Source organism: Nothobranchius furzeri, chromosome 3 (assembly GCF_043380555.1).
Source record: "Nothobranchius furzeri strain GRZ-AD chromosome 3, NfurGRZ-RIMD1, whole genome shotgun sequence".
Taxonomy (NCBI): Eukaryota; Metazoa; Chordata; class Actinopteri; order Cyprinodontiformes; family Nothobranchiidae; genus Nothobranchius; species Nothobranchius furzeri.
Genome location: NC_091743.1, coordinates 81226587 through 81249744, shown reverse-complemented (window position 1 = coordinate 81249744; position 23158 = coordinate 81226587). Strand labels below are relative to the sequence as shown.

Below are 23158 nucleotides of genomic sequence, written 5' to 3'. Positions count from 1 at the left end.
TTTTTATTCACCATTGCAGGATTTATTCTGTTGTACCTTTCAAACAGCAAAACCTATTGCCCCTGCAGTGCAATGCTAAACACGGGAGAAACCTTAAACTTGTGTGGCAAGGTGGAGAAATGAGGGCCCGGGCAAGATTCAATCCCCAGGCTCCCGGGTGAGTCACATGCGCTAACCAGTCAGCCAAAAGGACACCCCCTTGGCCAAGTAGCCAGGGCGCATCATCAATCGGGTCACAGTGACAGGACGCTCACACTGTCACACTTGGTTTATACTTCACACATCAGTGAGGTCCGCACGCTTCCACGCAGCCAAATTACGTCATTTTAGCAACTACGCCCCTCCACATTGTCTCTGCGTGGCCCAAAGTGCACTCAGGAAATGTTTTAACCACGCGGATGGTCCTGCACAAAAACACATGGCGGACTAAGCTCGTAGTGGCCGAGGTTCTTAAGTACAGACATCTTTATTATTCGTCCCATAAAGATCGCCGTGATCTAAATATTATTAATTGCTGTCACAGTTGGCAAAGACGAGGACGTAGTGGAAAAAATGTAAACAAAAAAAATATTTTTACTATGGTGGTGTGCTGGATGCATGCCATAGAGCCCTAAGCCGCCCCCTACAGCATGGGAGAATATTGGCTCACAGCGGAGACAAGCCGCAAAGGTATAAACACTGCTAGATACGTCTCATTTCACCCTGCACGTCTAATCTCAGTCTAATGTACACGCGTCAAGCATAGCCCAACCTTTATGAAGATGTTTGCAAAATGTTAAATGAGTGCAGGGATTTCTATGTGCTGGCCATTTATTTAGACATGCAACATTTTTGCTAATTGTTGTCTTAACGACTATTATGTTCTTACTTTTTATATGTTCCTTTTGAACAAAGCAAAGCCATGAGAGTGCGTTGAGGGTGGGTAGTGTTCTAGAAGACAAGATCTCCACGGGGATCCGGCTCTCATTGTTCACTTGAAGACCTGTTCAAAAGATTTGATTCATTCGTGAATGTCACATCACTGGTGCACAGCTCAGAATAGAAAATGTGTGCCATCAAGTGTATTAGGAGTTAGTTGGAGACATCAAAGTACGACAACTGCATGTGGCGTAAACGCAACCCGACAGGCTGCCACAGCCACATGTGGGAAGACTGATGGCAAGAACAGGCTATGTCACAAACAATCGCAAATCATGTACAATTACATCATTTTCTGTATTTTAACTCTATGGTGACAGTTCAAAGTAACAAGTGTGGCCCCACAAACCATCAATCAGTGTGAAGCTGGACTTTGACAATGCAAAGGGTAGAAAGTGTCAGTTATCAACATCCTAAGTTTTCATGACCAAAGCACTTTTTAGCCCGAGTGCAAGAACTACCAAATCAAAGTTGCTTTTGTTTTTTAAATCTAGAATTCCACAAAAATGGTTTTCCTGAGGTGTTTTGTTATGACCGTATGAAAACCCCTCCCTCGTGTCTGGCTGCAGTCCCACCCACTCTGTATGCTAATGAGAGACTCTCCTGAGATTCTAAGGGTATCGCTGCAGACCTGGAGACCACAGATTTAGGCCAACCAAACATTCAGGTTCCACTGGATATTTTTTAAATCCCACGTTAAGCCCCACCCCCTCCATGTAAACGAAGGGGATATGCTCTTAATTTCTTAATTAAACTCAAATACATTTTTACAGATATTTTTCCAGATGAATGGTGGTGTCTCAGTTATAAATAACAAACAGGTTTTAACTATGATGGCAAGTCTTTAGTTTAAAATCACATAAAAAATATAAATAATTACAAGACCAGTTTTCCTAAAAAAAAAGCTATTTAATTCACAAAAAAGATTTTTACATTTGTAACAAAGCTTTTAGTCCTTCTCTAGACCGGTGTTGCCACCTTTCTTCAGCACTTATTCAAGTTTGACAACACCGAAGAGCCCTGAACTCTAGAGCATCGACTTCTTTACGGCCGTTTAGACACCAGAAGTGATCCAGTTTCTCTGCGGATTTTTACACAACACAGTGTTTTTTGATGAGTTGCCGTGCCATCTCCATGTTCCCACTGGCCTGGTAGATGAGCGACAGGTTGAAGGCTATCTCCCTACTCAAGTCCACCTGATCGTCCTCGATTCCCTGGGACAAACAGCGTTTTTGGCAGAATGGAAAAGAGGAATGACAACATCAAGATGAAATCAAAAACTTAATTGCAAAGAGATCGAATGTGGTGCACTCACATCCAGTTTCTGAGCAGGCAGTGCAAGTGCCTTTTGGTAATAATGTATGGCTAAATGTGTGAGGCCCATCTGGTGCAGAGCTCGGCCCAGGTTGTACATGCTCTCCTGACACTCTCCACGTAGCTCCACATAGCGCCACAGGAAGGAGAACCCCTGAAATCACAAACATGCCATCTCCTTCCTTAACGAGCTCAACAACTTTCATGCTCATTTTGGGCGAGGGAACCCCACAATCACAACCACAGCAGACATGATGCCAGACCCCGAACCTCTGACTCTTTCCCCCACCGATGTAGGAGCGGTGCTGAGCAGGATCAATGTCCACAAGGCTGCAGGTCCTGATGGCATCCCCGGGCGTGTTCTCGGAGCATGTTCTGGGGAGCTTGCAGGAGTGCTGACGGACATATTCAACCTGTCCTTGGCCCACTCTGTGGTACCGGCCTGCTTCAAATCCACCTCCATCGTCCCGATACCCAAAAACTCCAACCCAACTAGCCTCAATGACTACCGCCCGGTAGCACTCACCCCCACCATCACAAAGTGCTTAGAGCAGCTGGTCCTAGCACACTCCACAAATCCTGTAGCCCTTAAACTTCAGTTTATTTTGGACATAACTTGCTTTTTATTGCGTAAAGTTTTTTAACAAGCCGCTCCAAAAGGTGTCGGTCCTCCACAGCCCCCATGTGGTCTCTGGTGAGCTGAGCTCCAGCTCCAACTGAGAGAAGCTCCTGGAGCTCTGCATCACTCCAGTTTATCACCTCAGCTGATGGCGTTTACACAGGGAAAACTCACTGTTTACTTTCCTTTTGAATACAGTTACCGGCCAGAGCTCGGCAGAAACTCCCCACGTGATCATGACGCCTCCTTCTGTTGGGCCAAGGTGTGAAATGCATTCACAAGTCCAGTGTTGCAGTAATATAACCACCAAGCGTAGCGGCACAAATGCTACAAAATTCCCACAATGACACACCGTGACGGTGGCATTACGCCAGGATGACATCGGCTGTGAAGAAACGCGAAGTTGATCGCTCATGAAATTCACGCGCTGCTCCTCTGTTCACATCAGGCGAGAATTTTGGAAGAGCGCTTCTGCTCGTGCCTACTGTTTTCCAACCCCCCCCACCCCCACACCACCACCACCACCACCCACCCACCCACCCCCGTGCCCTTACTGTGCGTGTGTGTGTGCGTGTGTAACCAGTTCCTATATACATTGGTAAGTAAATAACCTAGTGTGTACAAACATCTTTGAATTAAACGTATTTGTCTGTGTTCACATTTATTAAATCCATCTTTTGCAGTAAAAACTGCATTTAAAATTATGGAAACGTTATGCATCTCCACAGGAGTGTGTGTGCTTGTTCATTTTCATCTCTCTAGTCTGTTTAGATACACACAAATGCTCACATTTATCAATCATGGTGTTTTATTTTGAAAAACCTCTTTATTGTCTTAAATTTACCAGCCTGCCTCTTCTGTTGACGCAGCTCGCGAAAAAAATAGAGCACGCGCCAAAACGATTGCTGCACGGCGTAAGCCTTCATCGCGCTTCGCAGCGGATGCGATCGAGACCGTAGATCGACTAGAGGACCGAATAGAAGCGCTCTTTGTTCCACGGAGCTTTACGGCGCATCGTCGCGCTTCCACGTCTGATGTGACCCAGGGGTTACACTGATTTTTACGTCATGGTGTGTCTTCTACAAAGGACTGAAGTGTCATTATCACTACTGGACATTACTTTGCTTTTCCGAGTGGTTTATGAAGTCTAGTCTTACGATTATATCATATTGCAAAAAACAACACTGATTTGACCCAGAAGAATTACCTCCTGTGTTATGCAAAACACCTACAGGTTCACGGCCAACCAGGTAACAGGAGTGCAGCGTAACTTTAAGTGCTATTCAATTGATCTGGTGAAAAATCTTGTATTTTTTAATAATGCAATATATATTGTAGAGTTAGAAAAAAAATTACGATGTGATTTGTTTTTAATATTGTGCAGCCCTAGTCTGGTGGTTTATGAGATCATCAGTGTTGGGCAAGTTACTTCAAAACTGTAATGCATTATTTATTACTTGTTACCTTCATTTTAAAGTAATTAATTACAATATTACTGATTTTAAAATGTAAGGCATTACACTACTTTTGCATTACTTTAAGTTACTTTCACCAAAACAACTTCAATATGAATCTGGTAATCTGACGCTCAGTGAGCTCATGACATATATGTGGAAAGTGATGTGGTGTCTGAGCTAGGATTGCTGTTAAAAACAGTCAGATATAATAACAGTGCTTTAAAATGATTGTTTATTAAATAAAAGCAAACAACAATCTGTACTCTCAGCACGCTGCCATCTTATAGGGCCATCTGAGCAGGGAGTGAGGTGGTGGGGGCTCCAAGCCTATATTTGCCTTGGTCCCCAAATGCCTTGATACGGCCCTGGATGTGGGACTGACTTCTGGGGTGATCTGATTCTATCACATGTATAAATATTAAATGCTTATACAGTATATTATTGCTTTTCACTGGTAAAAATGTGTATTGGGGATAAATCTACCTACCTTTTTCTTTTCAAGCACTTTGTTTTGTTTTCTTGATTTTATGTGAATAATTTCCCGCCCTTTCTCTCTCAAACCTTCCTGCACGCTGCGTGTTTTCTCCGTCTTCCAGAAAAACTGTTTCCTAGATTTCCTACTTTCTAACTAATCAGCCAAAGGGATCTACCGAACGCAAAAAAATAAATAAATAAAAAAGCTTAGCGCTGCGCTCCAGCAGCAATGAGTTGAAATCACCGGCGCACAGATTATGAACTCAGCTGAAAATTACATGAAGTACCAGAGAATGTGGGCGGATATAAACGATCGCAAACGAATTACTTTGTTTTGGTGGAGCAGTTTTGTGAATATAACAGCGGCCGCGCGCAGGACGCAGCTGGAGTATTTGAGGCATTACCGCTGCATCCTCTCTGCTCATAGAATGCCCGCAAAGCTGAGTCCATAAATGATGTCATATATGTGGATACTGGATCTTTTTTCAGGCTTCCCGCAATTTTAGGAAACCCACATCTTGACTCTGGGTTTAAAAATGCGTTGTAATTACTGCGTTACTGACAATTGTACCGAGTAAATATTACCATTTTCTTTCCCTATAATGCCTTACATTACCACATTACAGCAAAAAGCAATGCATTACAGTAGTTAATTACTTTTGTACCGTGTTACTCCCAACACTGGAGATCATTGGTATCCACATACCTGCAGCACCAGAGCGTGTCGCTTGGCTACGTACTTCTGAGACGCCATGTGGAGGAAGGTGAGACCCACACACAGACTGAGCATCGGGATGTCGGGGTGAGTCTTTACGGCTTGAACATACTGAACTGAAAACACAAGAAGCATCATCATCCCTGTGAGAAACCACTGACCGTTTTCTGGAAAGGTGGAAACAAACTAGAGGATTTAAATGTGGCGTTTAAAGTGTAAACTTATAGTCCGCTAAGTGTTTCTGATGTTCGTGTGAATACCAAGAGCGTGCTTGAAGCTGCCCGACACCAGGGCGTTGTGTCCGCACAGAACACACAGGGCGTAGTTATCAGGATTCTTCAACAGCATGCGCAGACAGAAGCGGTGATGGCGCTGGTGCTGCGAATTTGTAGTCAGCTAATGAGAAGGAAACACACAAGTGAGTCAAAAGCAAACCACAACTGGACGCAACATCTCGGAAACACACCCAAACAGAGCAATAAATGGATGGACCTGGTTGAAAATATTCCAAAGCTGAGGCTGATCCACGGTTTCCAGAAGCATCAACCTTTTGGAGGAAACAAACGTATTAAATCAAAAAGGGTAACAGCTAACACTAGCCGCTCATGCTACCTGATATAGTTGTAGGCCTTGTAGTTGTCATGGTGGAGGATGGAGGCTGACAGGCCGAAGTACTCCAGTTCTTTCCTCTTAGGCTTATTGTCGTAGAAGGAGTAGAACTCCATGGCGGATTCCACCAAGAGCTCAGCTTCCTCGTAGCGTTTCAACTCACACAGCGTCAGCAGGCAGTTCACCAACAGCTGCCACCAGTCCTCTTTGGAAAGAACGCTAGTTTTACCTGAGATCAGATCACACCAACAGAGCCATCATCAGTTCACACATCAAAGCTGGAGATGTGGTTCCACAAGAGGTCAACTACAGATACACACACACACACACACACACACACACACACACACACACACACACACACACACACACACACACACACACACACACACACACACACACACACACACACACACACACACACACACACACACACACACACACACACACACACACACACACACACACACACACACTCACTCACAGCCAGCTGAAGGTGTCCTAGAGTTTCACCCTTGATGCTTTCATAAGATTTAACAAGTTTGATACCAGCCAGGCATCAAATGTACTCATTATTCATAAAATCTGTTAGTTTGTTGCTCCGGAGCATACAGATGCGTGTTAACACAATGCCGATAAGGAATGGCATTAGCTATGACCTTAGAGGGCACCTATCTGAGAAAGGGTTAAAGGTCATATCTAATCCAGTCAAATCTACACGTACTAGAGCTGATTCGTTTTCTGACTGAACTAAGATCACGTGATTATCAAGTCTGCGGCTTAAGCAGCCCTCCCGACTGATCCAGGATCTGTTGTGTCAGCTATTTCACACATCCTGGTTTCCCCCAGGTTGTCTTAAGTGTTGTGGCAGCAGCGGCAAACGCCGGCAGGGCTGGGACTCGTTGATTTCAGGGAACCAATGCTACAGCTGACAAAGCAGTGGATTTTGTTGTTATTTCATTCTTTTATTTCGTGGTGCTGCTTTGGTCAGTATTATTTATGGATGTGGTCGCCTATTGCTTATTATCTACTGTCCACTCCTTGTTCCCTCCTCTCCATGACTGATGTCAAGTTGTTGTTATTGTTGCTGTTGTTAGCCTCAAGGGCAAAATGCCGATTATCACTTGTAAGTCGCTTTGGACAAAAGCGTCTGCTAAATACATAAACATAAACATATTTTCTATCCCTCACTCAGCACCATTTGTAAATGTGAGACTGAGAGGCTGATTAGCCCACCTCCTGAAATAGCAATAAGAAATTCGCCATAATAATACTATATGAACTTGAAAACGTAACGTCTCATCTTTCAAAAACCGAATGTTTCTGATGACACAAACCATAGGAGTTACGGTAAATCAAAGGAAGCATGTAAAATGCATCATCGTTTGGTGTTTTAATAGTGTTTGAGAGAAAAACATCCAGGCGGCCCTCCTTGGTAAAACAATTTAAATTCAATTCTCACCTTTAAATTTTCTTGTCACATCTTTAGAGTAATAGCTTTTAATGTTTTGATGGTATGATGTCATTTCCTGTCATGTTTGTTATTGTTACAGTATGTTGCGCAAAAAAAAATTGAAAATGAAAAAAGTCAGCCAGAAAAATCTATTAGATCTTTAACTAAAATTCCTTACTCATGTGTCACCTCATCCTCACGCTATTTCCCTGCTCACACACACATTACTGACACCAGGCCGACACAGTTCATGTCCCAACATTTATCAAGTCAAGAACCATGTTATTTACTCCAGGACTTTGTGTGCTGCCCATCATATTTTTAGTTTTGAGCTGGCCATAACACATTGGGGGCTTGTCCGGGATACACAGAAATCTAAGACTGACAGCACCAGACATTTTCTCACAAATGTTCATCTGCACATCACCAGTTATGCAGATCTGAGATACTTCTTTTTAAAAATGGAATGACTTACTAAAGAAATTATGTAGATTCTACAGCCACGATTGAAGCTGTAAATAATCTAATGGTACATACATGTGTTGTCCAGATAGGCAGTTTCATGATCAGCAATTTCTGGCAAATTATCGTCCACCTTCATCAGCCTCAGGTGACTTTCTCCTGACATAGATACAAGACGCACCACCGCCTTGGCTCGCAGCATGGCCACCTACAAAACACACGTTTTACCGGAGATGCTTTAACAGAAGACACACAGGGACAGGAAATGGGTGAATGTTACCTTGAGCAGCATGGAGATCATAGTGATCATAGTATCCAGGTAGTCCAGCATTAGGCCTTGTGTTTTCAGCAGCGTGGAGCGATGCAGTAGAAGCTTTAACTCCTACAAAACAGAAAACACACGCGCACTCTAAAATGTGTTCTAGTCCCGTTTTATGCCACTTTTTACAAGATGGTGTGGGTAGGATTGTTTTAATAGTCAAGTATTATTAAAAGACTGAGATGATTCTTTGAAGAAGTAGCTTGTTCTGGTCAGACGCCAAACCCCACTTGTATTCTCAGCTACTTTGGTATATTTGAGACTCTTACTGTGAAGGGCTGCAGGAAGTTCTGTTATTTTCACTGCTGTGGGAGAACAGTGATCTGACTACAGAAAAAATGTATTTTCTAGTTAAGTGAGAAAAAGCTGACCCAGAATCATCAGTGAACCGTCTAGGTCAGCTACCCCAGAGACATCCTACTGCCATTTCTCATTTTCTCAACCGTTTTCTCGCAAAAACCAAAATTTTCCTTGTCAGTTGTAGGAATTATGCACTTGTTCTTTGAAAAAAGACTTTTTCATAAAAGGTTCACATTTTTTATTTTTGATGTGTTGATTGTTTCTTCTGGAGACTTTTATTCAGACTTTTTTCGGGACACAAAGAACCTTAAACCTACTGACTTTTTTCCTATGTAACATCCAGCAATGGTCAGTTTTTAGGTACTGTTTGACCATTCAACATCTGGTCAGAAAGGAGACAAGAGACTGCGTGTGTTCCCTTTAAATCAGCCTGCCTTCAACCCATCAGCTGGAGTTCAGAGACTCTCTGCAGCTCTGAACACATGATAACGAATTGTCAGCAATAATGTTCTCTCCTCAAGGTTCCCTGATCGCCCTACAGGATTCTTCATGCTTTTGAATAATCAATCAATCAAATCAAATCAAAGATACTTTATTAATCCCAGAGGGAAATTAGTGAACACTCGCAGCTTGGATCAGTTTCTAAATTAAAGAATGATTTCCTAAATTAAATATGAACTTCTAAAACGTATTAGCTAGATAATCATTAAATAAACGTTTGTTTATTGCTACTTATAATAATTATAATGTAATGAACTGTTTTATTAATCTGTGCTCAATGATTGAAGTTGGAAATGAATGTTATGTTATGATTACAGTGATTGAAATATGTTTCAGCATGTTTATATGACAAGGTCATCACCATTTGCACTCACACAAGAACAAAGTAAGGTTAAGTTAAACTCGTGACACATAGATAGCCCTGTACCCCAGATCAGAGCATCCGGTATCAAAGAAGGCGTGTGTTTGTGAGACTCTTGGTAATATTCCTCAAACTTGTCAACCTCTGGTTGGCTACACAAATCATAACATGAGAACATTAAAACTGGATCACTCTGGTGATTCAGCAGTTCAAAAAAAAAAAAAAAAAAGAGAATGTTGTAGGGTTGCCTAACCTTCTGTACAGCCGATGAATCCTGGGCCAGTGTGTCACTGTCGTACATGGACTCCAGGGCTTTCAGAGCACAGTCCATCCGTCCCAGCTGTTGCTGGATGGTAGCTAGAGACAGCCGGGCCTCGAGGTGCTGTGGCGCCATCTCCACCACCTTAGAGTAGCTCTGTGCTGCCAACTCCATGTGGCCCAGAGCCTTCAGACACTCTGCAACAGAAGAGGACACAGGAAACCAGCGCTTCATTCTTCATCCACCGCCCATAAAACCAGTCATAGTCATAAAACGCCAGCCCGTTCTGATGGTCTTACCCGCGTGCCTCAGCCAAACCACAGCCAGGTTGTACTTGTCAGACAAGACCAGCTGCGCCAGCAGAGGCAGAGCAGATGAGTACTTTCCCTGCTCCAGGTAGGCCTCGCCTACATCCAGGTACAGGTCTCCAATCTCCTCTGGACTCTGCTCCATAAGTGAGGACACCAAGTCCTGTGGAAACAAACATGCTCCACGTAAACCTTCCCTTCTGTAACGACAGTAACAGGCAGGAGCTTATTTTTACCTCCACAGGCTTGAAGGCCTGTTGCTGTATGAGGCAAACAATCAGCTTAGCCTTCAGGTCCACCGGGACACTGTCTGGGACGTGGATGTCTGTAATTTCACCTGGAGACACGTCACATCAGTGAACTTCATGTCCTTTACTGTTAAGGGATGAAGCTGATCCTGAGAACTGTTAGAATCAGCTCAGAACCTCTCCTCAGATCATTTTCACCTTTACTGCCATCAGAAGTTCCTTCTAGCTCACCGTTATCCTCTGATGTCACTTCCTCTACTTCCACTGTCACGTCCTCTCCATTCTTCCCCTCCTTTGTCTCCGATTCCTTTCGTGTTGCGAGTTCTGATAAGGGATTGGGTTGAACCAGAACAATACCAGTAAACTTGACCAGTACCTGAGAACCAGACAGAGCGCTGAGACGATGTCCACACACACGCCGTCTCTTACTAAACTAAAGAGGTCACGCATAGCCACCTGCAGGGCATCTTTGTACCGACGGCTGGAGATGTACAGCTCGGCCGCCATGTTGACGACGTCGTCACCGACTAAAGCGGGGTGTCGCGTCAGAGCTTCCTCAATCACACCGAGCGCAGAGGTCAGGTCGTTGCTCTCGTAATAACTCCTGAAGAACAAACACAACCATTTGCCTCTAGATCCGCTGCTGGAAGACGTTTCTGTCCAGTCCTGATCCGTTACTTAGCCATATCCTTGGACAGCTGCATGAAATGCTCTCCATCCTCCAGCGGCAGCAGAGACAGGATCTTGCGGTAGCCGTCCATACACTGCTTGTGTTCTCCTAAACGCATGTGGAGGTTGGAGCGCTCCCACAGGTAGCGCACGTTGCTCGGGTCGTACTTTATAGCTGTCAGGAGACACGAGACCCTGATTTCAAAAACACCACCGTGATTGGTGTGGCTGTTATCGGACCCAGCTGACTGACCTTTGCTGTAGCAGATGACGGCCTGTCGGACGTTGTCCTGCTCCAGAGACATCTCAGCCAATCGGACCCACTCCTCACAGTCGGATGGGTTCAGGTGGGCTGCAATGAGCCCAAACTGCAGAGCTTTGTCCACGTCTTTGTTGTCCTCGTAGATCATGGCCAACGTGGAGAAGGGCTCGTAGGCCAGGGGAACTGCAGAGCACATCTGAACTCTTACAAACATCTCAGACTTTACTAAAGAGAAAAGGTGAAGAACATCTTTCCTACCTTGTCTTATGATTTCCATACATAGCACGATGGCGTCTTCTTTTTCTCCTCGAGCGTAGCGGATGTTGGCCTCTCCCATCAGGCCCCTGAGCGCCTGAGGCAGCTTGCTGCCATGACGACGTGCCTGGACAAAAACCACGTTAGTCCTGAAAGAGGACAAGCAGATCTCCCTCCTTCTCCTCCTCCTCCTCCTCACCTTCATCAGCTTCTTGTTTTCTCGATTGAGATCCATCTCCAGCTTGAACACGTCACCCACCGTCACATCCTCAGACTCCTCCTCTTCCTCCTCATCAGCTTTGAGCATGCTACTCAGTCCTCTCTTCCCTCGTCCTTTTCTTCCTTGTCTCGGCGATCTTTCAGGCCTAACCTTTACTTCCTTTATCTCAAAATCTTTATCGTCTTCATCATCGACGTAGCTCAGAGTGTCGTCTTCTTCCCCGTCCTCTGAAGAAGGAGCTTCAACCATTTCTCCCAGGATGGAAGCAAAAGCCAGCTGGACTCCTGGACTAACTCCGTCCTCTGGAGAGACACAAGACAGATATCAAAAACAAAACCCACATGAATCTGCTCCACCATGTCTGCATTTCGTTATAAACTCTGATTGAAAGGCTGCTTGTAAACACGGTCAGTACTTTAATGACAGCAGCTGGTGTTTATAGATCATATTAGCTATTAGAAAAAAGCTGATTTAAATCATTTAACGATCCGTTTTGCCTCGGCCCCCAAAATGCCTTGAAACGGCTCTGGGTGTGTGACTGAGTTTTGAAGGTGATCTGAATTGTATCAAATGTATAAATATTACATACGTATAACTTATTGTTTTATACAACATGTAGTGGAGATAAATCTACCTACATTTAACTTTCAAACACTTTGCTTTGTTTTCTTGTTTTTAATTGAACTATTTTCCTGTCCTGTCTGTCTGTCATCTTCCTGCATCTCCTCTAAACTCTCCAGAAAAACTGCTGCCTGGATTCTTACTTTTTCACCTCATCAGTTACTTTGGAGCAGATCTAAGGGATCTCCTGACCGCAAAGCGGAGTGCACGTTTCAATGCTGCGTCAGTGAGGTGAAATCACCGCAGCAGATGAGCGGAGAGCATCAGGAACGATTAAAAGACAGAGTACCCGAGGATATAAACAGATATGATTGATCATGTGTTAATAATAATATTTTGTTGCGCCACCTTGAGAATGTATCGTGCGCCGGACGCAGCGGGCGCACCAACGATCAGCGCTCTGCGTCCACTCCGCTCAACAAAATCCTGCTACGCCGAGAGTCCATAAATATTGTAATATAGGCAGAAACTGGCTCTGTCCCTGAAAGATATCTGGCCCCCCGTAACTCGATCCCTGCTCCTGGAAGAAAAACCAGCAACAACAACAGGACTTGCTCCTTCTTCAGTTGTGTTAGCTGGATTTAGTCAGATTTATGAACCTGGCTCATAAATCTGACTTTCAGTAAGTCGCCGGGTTTGTACTCTCAGTTAGCAGGAAATCACATCAGACTAACAGCCTGATTAAATACGAACCCATTAGACTGTCCTTTTTTATTTTCAAAACGCTAAAAGTTATTTGATCTCCCATTAGTAAAAACCCTGAGCATAAAATTATAACTGTCATCATCAACAGCCTGCTGGAGGGACCAGGACATCAGTCTAGAGTTGCAGTAAAGCTACATATGACATCCCTGGTCTACAGACACGAACCAAAGCTTCCCATAAGGAAGCATGGGCCGGACTGGCCAGGCTATAACAGACATGTAGAACACAACCTGGACAGGAGGACAACACGTGACTAGCGGAAGGGGACAAAGGCAGGAGAATTTACCGACTGTCACTTTAGTTTGAAAGGAGGTGGAAGGTTGAGCGTCATCCTCCAACTGATTTTCAGCATCTTCACCTGCTCCTGACTGAGAAGACACAAATTAGCATTAGCTCACGAGCTAACCTCAACACTCATCTGAATGAACAGGGACAGAGTATTAAAGTTACTCGTGTACCTCTGTTGTCCGCTCATCTCTCTTTCTGTCAAACTCCTCAAAAGTTATTTTGCCCTCCAGATAATCCATTAACTCGGCGCTGAAAGCAGACATGTTTGTTGCCGGAGCAGGGTCATCACATCCAGCTAACGGCATCCGACTTTGTTTACCTCCGTCTGATAACCCGGATGTAAATGTGAGGACACGAACGCGTTCAAGGACGTAGGAAATTACGCCTACCACCACGTAAAGACTGAAATCATCTCTTGCGGTTGTGTTGTTTAGTCAAGTATTCTTTATTCCGGACTCTTAGTCCAAATCACAAAATAAAATAAAATAAGAAAAACATTGTACAGATAAGATAACATGAAATGAGCACAATATGACATACTAAAGCACTAGAGACCAATTATAATAAAAAAACAAGGTGATCTTTACTTTATTAGTTACGACCCAAACTTACGAGTGAGTGTATTTCCCTGAGCATATAGCATATACGGCTCTGCATATACATGTCATCATCATCTCTCATGTCCTCTGTGATAATATGACCAAGATATTTGACCTTGTTGGTGACACTAATCACAGAGTATGATGGATAAAATCTGGAAACTTCACTTGCTTGTCCTCCTTGGCCCTGCAAATCATACTCACACTTTTAGCTGCATTCTAAACAATGTTGTGTTCTGCTCCATAGTCAGAACAGACTTAGAACCACTGCATACATCAGGTGATTTATGACAACACCACCAGCTACGCAGCCAGTCCTTTTAAGCTCACTGATAAGTTGTCCATGCACAGATTAAAAAGAAGAGGAGATAGACCCCCTCCGTCTGACTCCATTACTGACCTTAAATGGCTCTGAGATACTGTAACCCCATTTTACATGTACATTTGCTGACCATACCAATAAACCAGGATGTGCACAATGACACCTCTATGCAGCAGCTTGATGAATAGTTTCCTATAGTTAACTCTATCAAATGCTTTGGATGCATCTATGAAGCACATAGAGACTGAGGAGTTCTGGTTTCTGTATTTGGTAACAACCTCCTTTAGAGCATATGTATACATGTCTGTACCAAGTATTCTCCTTTAGAGCACATGTACACATGTCTGTACCAAGTACTCTCCTTTAGAGCACATGTACACATGTGTGTACCAAGTACTCTCCTTTAGAGCACATGTACACATGTTTACCAAGCTCAGACTTTAAGCACAACCAATTATCTGTGATTTTTAAGGTGTCCATAATTCTGTCTAGCAGAATTCTTTCCAAGTCTTTTGAGAGTATGCTAACCAGAGCAACAGGCATCTAGGTATCTGTGCTACTAACTCTCCCACCCTGGTCTTTCATCACTGGGACCAATAGAACAGCTAGCATTGAATCAGGCAAATATCCATGAGCAAGAAAAGCTGAAAAGCATAGCAAGGAGTGGTGCTAAGCTACCGCTAAAGTTTAGGTGTTCAGCAGATAAGCCATCCAATCTGCTGGCTTTATTATTAAGCAGTTTAGTAATAGCTTGATGGACCTCATGTGACATGATTTCATCTATACTTTCACTTGTACCCATTTTGTACGTTTCACATTATTATTATTATTATTATTATTATTATTATTATTATTATTATTATTATTATTATTATTATTATTATTAGGGCTGGCACGTTTTTTAACAGACCACCAGTGTTTAACACGACTTCTCTGTAACTATCATTTTCTCTGGTGTTTAGTGACTTTATTCGCCATGTGGTGATCGATCCCCATCATGGCTGCAACAGGGCTATAGCTATAGCTCTGGGCTGCGTTCGGGACATTCGGGATAGCAACCATTAATGGTCTGAGAGGCGGAGATTGAGTGTAAGCCCCGCCCACTTGGTGCGCACTGCCCTGCAGGTAGAAGTTGCTGAAACCGGCTGAAACCCTCGATGGACATCTTCCTGGGACTCGGCTGACGAGAAAACCGTCTCACTGTGATTTCTGATGAGATGAAATAAAAAGTGGCGTTCAGCAGGTGGAGGTGAGTTTCAGTTTCTTTCTTCACTTCTCTTGCACGAAGCCGGGTCTAAAGTGAACCTTATTGTGAACTAGAAAAAGTCGGGTACAGTGTCGCGCAAGTTTACGCGCATGCTGTATTTTTTTCTACTTTAATTTTAGCAGATAAACTGTTAGCGAAAATGTTTTCATTTACAAATATGACGTACTTCAGTAAAGTTAGCAAGATATTCACAGATTTGACATTTGCGGCGCAATACCTTCTGAACAGAATACTTCAAAACATAAAATACCTCTCTGGACTCGTGGCAAGGTAGTAAACAAGTTACAACCTCGTATTTAAAAAAAACGTGCTCAGGTCTCGACGAGCTAAATCGTACTCTAGTGGGCCATTCCCACCTGTACCGGGTCGGCCCGGGCCGGGTAGCCCCAGTCGGCCCCAGCCTGGCCCGGTTGATTCCACACATCCTTGCCTTAAGCCCATGTGGGCTGATTCTACCCACCAATCAGAGGCTTGCTCTAATGGAAGGTGTGAATTTGCTGTCAGCAGTGGGCGTGTTGGCCCTGGTCGGCCTGAAGCAGTACCCCTCGGGAAGAGGGCCGAGAATGAGCCTTGGTTGGCCCGGGAAAATTCCAGGCCACCCAGATATGTAAACTACCTACGCTACCTGGCCCGGGCCGACCCGGTACAGATAGGAATGGGGCTTATGAGACCACGAACCTGCCGCGAGCGCTCAGGGACCGTCTGAAAATACACAAACCAGAAACAGCACCACCCCTGTACGCTGCATTGTCACCAAATTCATAAAATATAACACTACGCACGTGTTGTTCATACTACAGTGATTATTTTAATTTAGTAACACATAATGTATTTCTTTATTTTAATTTTCAAAGATGTCAATTTTGATATCTGCTCCATTTTAAAATGTGGTGTCACCGATGTCACACACCACATTATCACTGGATGAAGAAAAATGACTTGTCTGCTTTTTGGTTATTTTTTATTCCTTATAATTATCTATATTTCCCACATTCAAAATGTTGGTGTGGCAATACACGAGTGGTCTTATCCACCGAATTCCTGGCTTCGCGCCATTACCCATGAATCATAGCGGAAGCTGGTTTTTTTTTACTTCCGCTTGCTGTGTTGTTCTTGCATGCTTGTTTACACGTTCGCTGTTTCACCAGTTTTAAATGGCAGCACATAGGCGGTGGATACATTGTAAGGATGTTTTAAAAAGCAGCAAGGACAGTTCATTAACAGTGTTATGGTAGGGACTAATTCAATCGAGACTGGTTGCAGTCCTCGAACGGCACACAAAAGCAGGGGTGACATTGAAGAGCGAGAAATGTGAGTTTGCAAAGACTTCAATCAAGTTCCTAGGACAGATCCTTGACACTACAGGAGTCAAAGCAGACCCAGAAAAAGTGAAAGCGGTCAGCAACATGGAGGCACCCACCGACGTGGGTGGAGTGAGAGGTGGAGTGAGACGATTCCTAGGAATGGTTAATCATCTAGGCAAGTACCTTCCCCACTTAGCAGAGAAAACACAGCCATTGAGAGAACTGCTCAGTACCAAAAACATGTGGTGTTGGAGTGAGGCTCAACAAACAGCGTTTGACAACATTAAGGCAGAACTGAGTAAACCACCAAACTTGGCACTCTACAACCCCAAGGCACAATCAACAGTATCAGCTGATGCATCCTCCTATGGACTAGGAGCGGTGCTACTTCAGAAACAAGAGGATGACGCTACCAAGCCAGTGGCCTTCGCTTCAAGAGCATTAACCCCCACAGAACAAAGGTATGATCAAATAGAGAAGGAAGCGTTAGCCATAACCTGGGCATGCGAGTGATTCTCTGATTTTCTTATAGGCATTGAGTTCCATGTTGAGACAGATCACAAGCCTTTAGTACTACTTTTGGGCTCCAAGAACTTAGACGAACAGCCACCACGAGTTCAAAGACTGAGAATGAGATTAATGAGATACTCTTTCACCATCTCACATGTCCCGGGCAAACACATAGCAACTGCAGACGTGCTGTCCAGAGCACCAGAAAGGATGGTTTGTGACGAGACATTAGGGGCCGAAATAGACCTGTATGCACATCATGTGATTTCAGGCCTTCCTGCATCTGAGAAGGGACTACAGGAAATAAGAGAGCAGCAAGACAAAGACGAAACACTAAAACAAATCAAACTCTACTGCAAGAACGGCTGGCCAGACAAACTCAAGATACTAGGTCCGTGTTTCCCATATCACCAGCATGCAGGAGACCTGACTGTCGAAAATGATCTTCTCCTAAAAGGTATGTGTATAGTTATTCCAAAGAGATTACAGAAAGATGTTTTGACACGACTGCACACAGGTCACCAGGGCATTGTAAAGTCCAGGGAGCGAGCCAAGCAGTCGGTATGGTGGCCAGGACTGAGCTCTCAACTACAACAGCTGGTAGCAGATTGTGAGACGTGCGCAAAGGGAAGACAGCAACCCAGAGAAACACTTATGCCAACTGAGTCTCCTACACGGCCGTGGGAGTTAGTTGGTGCTGATCTTTTTGAGTGGAGTAACAGCCAGTATTTGGTTGCAGTAGACTATTTCTCACGGTACATAGAAATAGCTAAGCTGTCCTCTACCACATCAGCAGCAGTGATTGACCATTTAAAATCCATATTCGCATGCCACGGCATACCAACAGAGTTAAGGTCGGATAATGGCCCACAATTCTCCTCAGAACACTTTCAAAAGTTTGCTTCAGAGTGGGGCTTTGCCCACACCACTTCCAGCCCGAGATTCCCTCAGAACAATGGTGAGGCTGAACGAGCAGTGAGAACTGTAAAGAGCCTTCTACAGAAAGAAGGAGACCCATATCTCGCTCTTATGGCATATCGCGCCACACCACTTGCCAATGGACATAGCCCTGCAGAGCTTCTGATGGGGAGGAAACTTCGTACCACAGTTCCCATACTTCCATCCTGCCTCAACCCAGGCTGGACAGATATCGCTAAACTGAGAGAGAGAGAAGGGAAGGAGAGAGAAAAACAGTGGATATGGTTCAACAACAGACACAGAGCACAAGACCTCACTGGACTACACCCAGGAGATCAAGTTTGGATCACAGACATGAAAACAAATGGGACTATATCAGGCAGAGCAGATACGCCACCGTCTTACCTTGTTGAGACCCCAAAGGGGTGTCTTCGTCGAAACAGGAGCCATCTCATCACCCTAAAAGGGACCAAGACTGAACCAACCGAACAACAAGTCCCTGTCCTGCCAGAGAACAGCAGCAGCCCTGTTTCAAACCAGGTTCAGCAGTCTCTTATACCACCAAGTAACCAGACTACTGAAAGAAGATATCCTACAAGAGAAAGAGATCCACCGAGGTACCTTAAGGACTTTGATTTAGGTAGAAGGTACTCTCGAGCACCTGAGTGACCAGCCCGGGGCAGAATAATCCCCTCACTCAGTTGAAGGATGGGGTTGTGTCCCCCCCCCCCCCCCCTTCATAGTTAGAATAAGTTCACACAGTTAAATAAAATAATAGTTATAAGTAAAAGCAACAAATGTTTGTTACAGATTTGAGTTAAGATAACAGCTTTGGAGTACCTAGCTACAAGTTAAGTTGCAGTAATTTTAGTATTGACATTAAAGTGGATAATACAGAAACATCATGGTTTATAATGTACTCAGAAGGGGGGATGTTATGGTAGGGACTAATTCAATCGTTCATGCAGCACCCCCTGGTGGTTGTGCCGTGTGTGTGTTGGGTTGTTGCAGCTTGGCAATAAATGGAGTTGCTACGTTAAGACAGAGCTGGCCCAGTCTCGTTAATGTTGCTGCTATTATAAACCGGAGGGCTACCAAAACAAACAGTGCCTCACCCGTCACTACTCACAGAATGGGTAGATGACATTAAACTATGGCTCGATGTTAGCTACAGCGACATAATTACTTCGTATATTGACTGCGGTCAAGTGAGCCGTCGTTCGTTTGTCCGTGGTCAAGTGAGCCGCACCTACAATTGAAGTGCGTGTTTATACGGTAGTATACGGTAAAACCCGTCTCGCTGCTGGAGAGGAGCTGAGATGAGCGACAGAATGGGCTGACATCAGGATGACACAGAGCTGCTAAATGTGCCTATTTGATAAAGAACAGAATAGTGTTTTTAAAAAAGACACTAAGCATCCTATACATACATACTAAGTACCTCGAGTACTACCTGGTACCAAAGTATGAACTACTTTTACTGTGTACTTTTTCAGTAATTCTACTTCAAACTGTCCAAAAAGCCAAAAGTGCCGTGTTTGAGATAGGATAAAATGGTATTTGGGAAAAAGGCCACTAGGCCACCTATACATGCATACTAAGTACCTCAAGTACTACCTGTTACTAAAGTATGAACTACTTTTACTGTGTACTTTTTAAGTAATTGTACTTCAAAGTATGTCCAAAAAGCCAAAAGTGGCAAGTTTGAGATGGAATAAAATGGTATTTGGGAAAAAGGACTCTTGGCCACCTACACATGCATACTAAGTACCTCGCGTACTACCTGGTACCAAAGTGTGAACTACTTTTGCTGTGTACTTTTTCAGTAATTGTACTTCAAAATGCGTACAAAAAGCCAAAAGTGGTTGTAACTACACCAGGTGTTTTAGTGGAAAATGGCCCCCTGGAAAAACTGAGCCTTTTTCTCTGTCTTCCAGAGGTTGAAGCTCCAGAACCACTCAGCTGTAGTTCTCAGAATCAGGGCTCATGTGGTGGAGCAGCAGCTTCAGGTTGCTGATTTAACATCCATCCAGTTTCTAATGCAAGGATTTAATTTGCTTCTGTCCAACTAAAGTTCTGTGATTTTACAGGGGACTCCTCTGACCTGTTTGCGGTTTGGACCTGTCTACTTCAGAACATCCAGGGTGGAGAAAGTGGTTCTGAGGAACAGCTCGCCCCCTGTGACTGGGTCTGCCTGCTGCAGGGTGTGATGGGACCAAAGGAGCCTAAACTGTTCTGGCGGCAGGGAACAGACCTCCAGGGTAGCACAGGTTCCGCCCTGTTGGAAGGAATGAAGAATTGCAGCTCAGCCGACTGGAACTGCTCTCAGGTCTGAGCCTTCACAGGGTCGACCGGGTTCACATGACAGAACACTGATGTTAAATACCTGTGTGTGTGTGTGAGAGACTGAGAAACTACTGAAGGTCCATGCTAGGATCAGATAATTTCACCACTTATACATGAATTGTTCAAATTCAAACATAAATGAATGAATGAGGAGTTTTAAAACTATTATAGGAAACGTCTAAGAAAATAAAAACTTGTACTCCCCGTCGGGGAATCGAACCCCGGTCTCCCGCGTGACAGGCGGGGATACTCACCACTATACTAACGAGGAGCTGGTGTGTGCTTCCTCTACAGAGAAGCTTTTAACCCTTTGTGGGTTCCACATGTCTACGTTTTCAGGAAAAAGCAAGACTCTTCAGCCAGCCGACCCACTCTGTTTCCTCCATTTAATGTTATGAGACCCCCAGCCAGCGAAACTTCATGCCAGGAACCTGGAGACCAGCAGGAATTTAAAGACTGAGCCTCACTCTCAAATCATGTACATCACACGTCAGGTGAAGAAAAGGAGGAAATAAATCAGACCTGTTCTTCATTTGAGCAGGTTTTATATTTATTTATTCTCTGCAAGTTTCAGAGGAACACCCCTAAACCAAATCTCATTCATTCCCAATGGTAATCCTAAACCACTACGGATGTAATATACCTTTGGCCACTACGCATTGTGGCGCTGTTGCGGTCTTCTCTCTTCTAGGAAATCTTGGGTAATCTGGGACAGTAGAGCTGATGGGTATGCTGACTTCATCTTGAAAAAGAGTTGCCTCCCAGGGTCACGCATGAAGAAGCTGCAGCAGTACCTGCAGGGGAGACATCAATCTGCCTCCGCTTCGACACCTACTGAACAGGATACAAGTGTGCCACCTGAACCTCTGGGTAAGAAACTTGATTCATGTCTTGTTTCTCATTTTTGAAATGACAGAAACATGTAATACCGTAAATCCTCTAATACAGGCCCGGGCCTGTATTTGACTCAAACTCATCAAGCTCCAGGCCTTTATTGGAAGGAGGGCCAGTATTAGAGGCAGGCCTCTATTTCTATTTGAGCAAAATGAACTAATGGTTCGCTGGAGTTTTTGACAATTAAAATTGCGCCCACATTTTCAAAGTTAAACACATTTCTTTTAACAACGGTAGTTTCTGCTTCAGCCATCTCCCCCCTCCCCCTGCGCAGCAGCCGCAAACTCACTGATGCGCCTGCAGCCTTTCTGAGTTCCTGCTGCTCTAAACATTAAAATAATTATTTCATTTTCTGTTCCTCACTTCTGATGACCTTCAATGGTGTCTGTTTGTTGCAACCAGCAGGTACAAAAACTAACTTTTTATTTGACTATTTTTCTGTCCTGTCTGTTTATTATCTTCCTGCATCTCCTCTCAGTCCTAAAGAAAAGCTGCTGCCTGGGTTCATATATATTCACCTCATGAGTTACCTTTGAACTGCAGTTCTAAAAGATCTACCGACCGCAAAAACAGCGGAGCGCTTGCTGTTTGGCGGCCGTATCAGTGATCAGTGCGTCGGAGGACAAGGTGATGCCCGCAGCGCCCCGCTCCACAGCATGCAGCGAAACGCATCAGGCGCAAATAAAAGACAGAAAACATTAAAGGAAATGAACCGACATGAACGATCGCGTGTCAGTACCTACGGTCTGGCACAGCGCGTTGCTGATCACAGAGAATGTGATCATACGATAATTCAATAGGGAGCGTGGTTTCACAGACGCGGAAGTGATAGCGTTGGTGAAACGCCGGCTGCTCTAGGAAACCCCCGAGCGTTCGAGCGTCAACGAAGTGACACGGAAATGCCGGGCTTTCCAGAAGTAAGTAAGATAACTTACTATGAGCTGATAGTTCGTTGGATTGATCGGTAGGTTGGAAACTCTGATCGTGAATCTGAAGAAACGATGACTGAGTGGTGAGCTGGAAAGGCGACTTCCGTTTATAGCCGCGGTTTGTGACGTAGGTGCGACGTGAAGGGAATCCCCGCGAGGGGAATGCTGGGAGTCCCTACTTCGAGGATTTTCACCTATCGCGGCCAGGTCTGGAACGCATCTACCGCGATAAACGAGGGATTACTGTAGTTCATACAACCCCTACTGCTGCTCTCCAGAGTGTTCTGCAGCATAATCAGCACGTTCTCTTTGAACTTGATAGTGTAATGACCTGGCTGGGGTTGTAAGCCAGGTGCATTCTGGGTATTGTGTTATATGTGTTTCCTATCGTTCTGCTAGTTCCTATGTGCTGATTTGCGTGTTGTGTGAGTGTTATGTAAGCCACAGAGTAGGGTTGTCACGGTATGAAAATTTAACCTCACGGTTATTGTGACCAAAATTATCACGGTTTTCGGTATTATCGCGGTATTTTTTAAACGGTGTTGCATATGTTCAGAAAGCATTGATAGTCCTGTTCTACACAAACTGAAATAGTTTTGAAAAGGTTTAACAGTGTTTATTAAACCTAAAATAACACAAAGCCTTAGCAAAAGTGCAACTTTTCACAAGTAAAGGAACAAATAGCTTCTTTTTCTGGAACATGTTACAGTAGTCAGTGCAGGTTTAAATTAT

The 23158-nt window shown here is 44.2% G+C and overlaps 1 protein-coding gene and 1 non-coding gene across 2 annotated transcripts; both read right to left on the bottom strand.

Annotated features, from left to right (window-relative positions):
* Nucleotides 1–1806: 1806 nt before the first annotated feature.
* gtf3c3 (general transcription factor IIIC, polypeptide 3) lies at nt 1807–13678 on the bottom strand. The gene is made up of 19 exons (XM_015957831.3): nt 13508–13678; nt 13336–13417; nt 11703–12025; nt 11507–11630; nt 11240–11431; nt 10996–11161; nt 10774–10921; nt 10549–10693; nt 10306–10406; nt 10061–10232; nt 9756–9958; nt 8302–8403; nt 8097–8229; nt 6110–6335; nt 5990–6044; nt 5758–5893; nt 5489–5613; nt 2234–2386; nt 1807–2132 (listed from the first exon to the last, which is right to left on the bottom strand). Exons 1-19 carry the CDS (start codon nt 13640–13642, stop codon nt 2010–2012), a joined length of 2844 nt encoding a protein of 947 aa, XP_015813317.3. The 5' UTR covers nt 13643–13678; the 3' UTR covers nt 1807–2009.
* A 7124-nt stretch (nt 13679–20802) lies between these two features.
* Nucleotides 20803–20874, bottom strand: trnad-guc (transfer RNA aspartic acid (anticodon GUC)). Its single transcript has one exon. It is a non-coding gene; the product is annotated as a tRNA-Asp (tRNA).
* Between the last annotated feature and the right edge of the window lie 2284 nt (nt 20875–23158).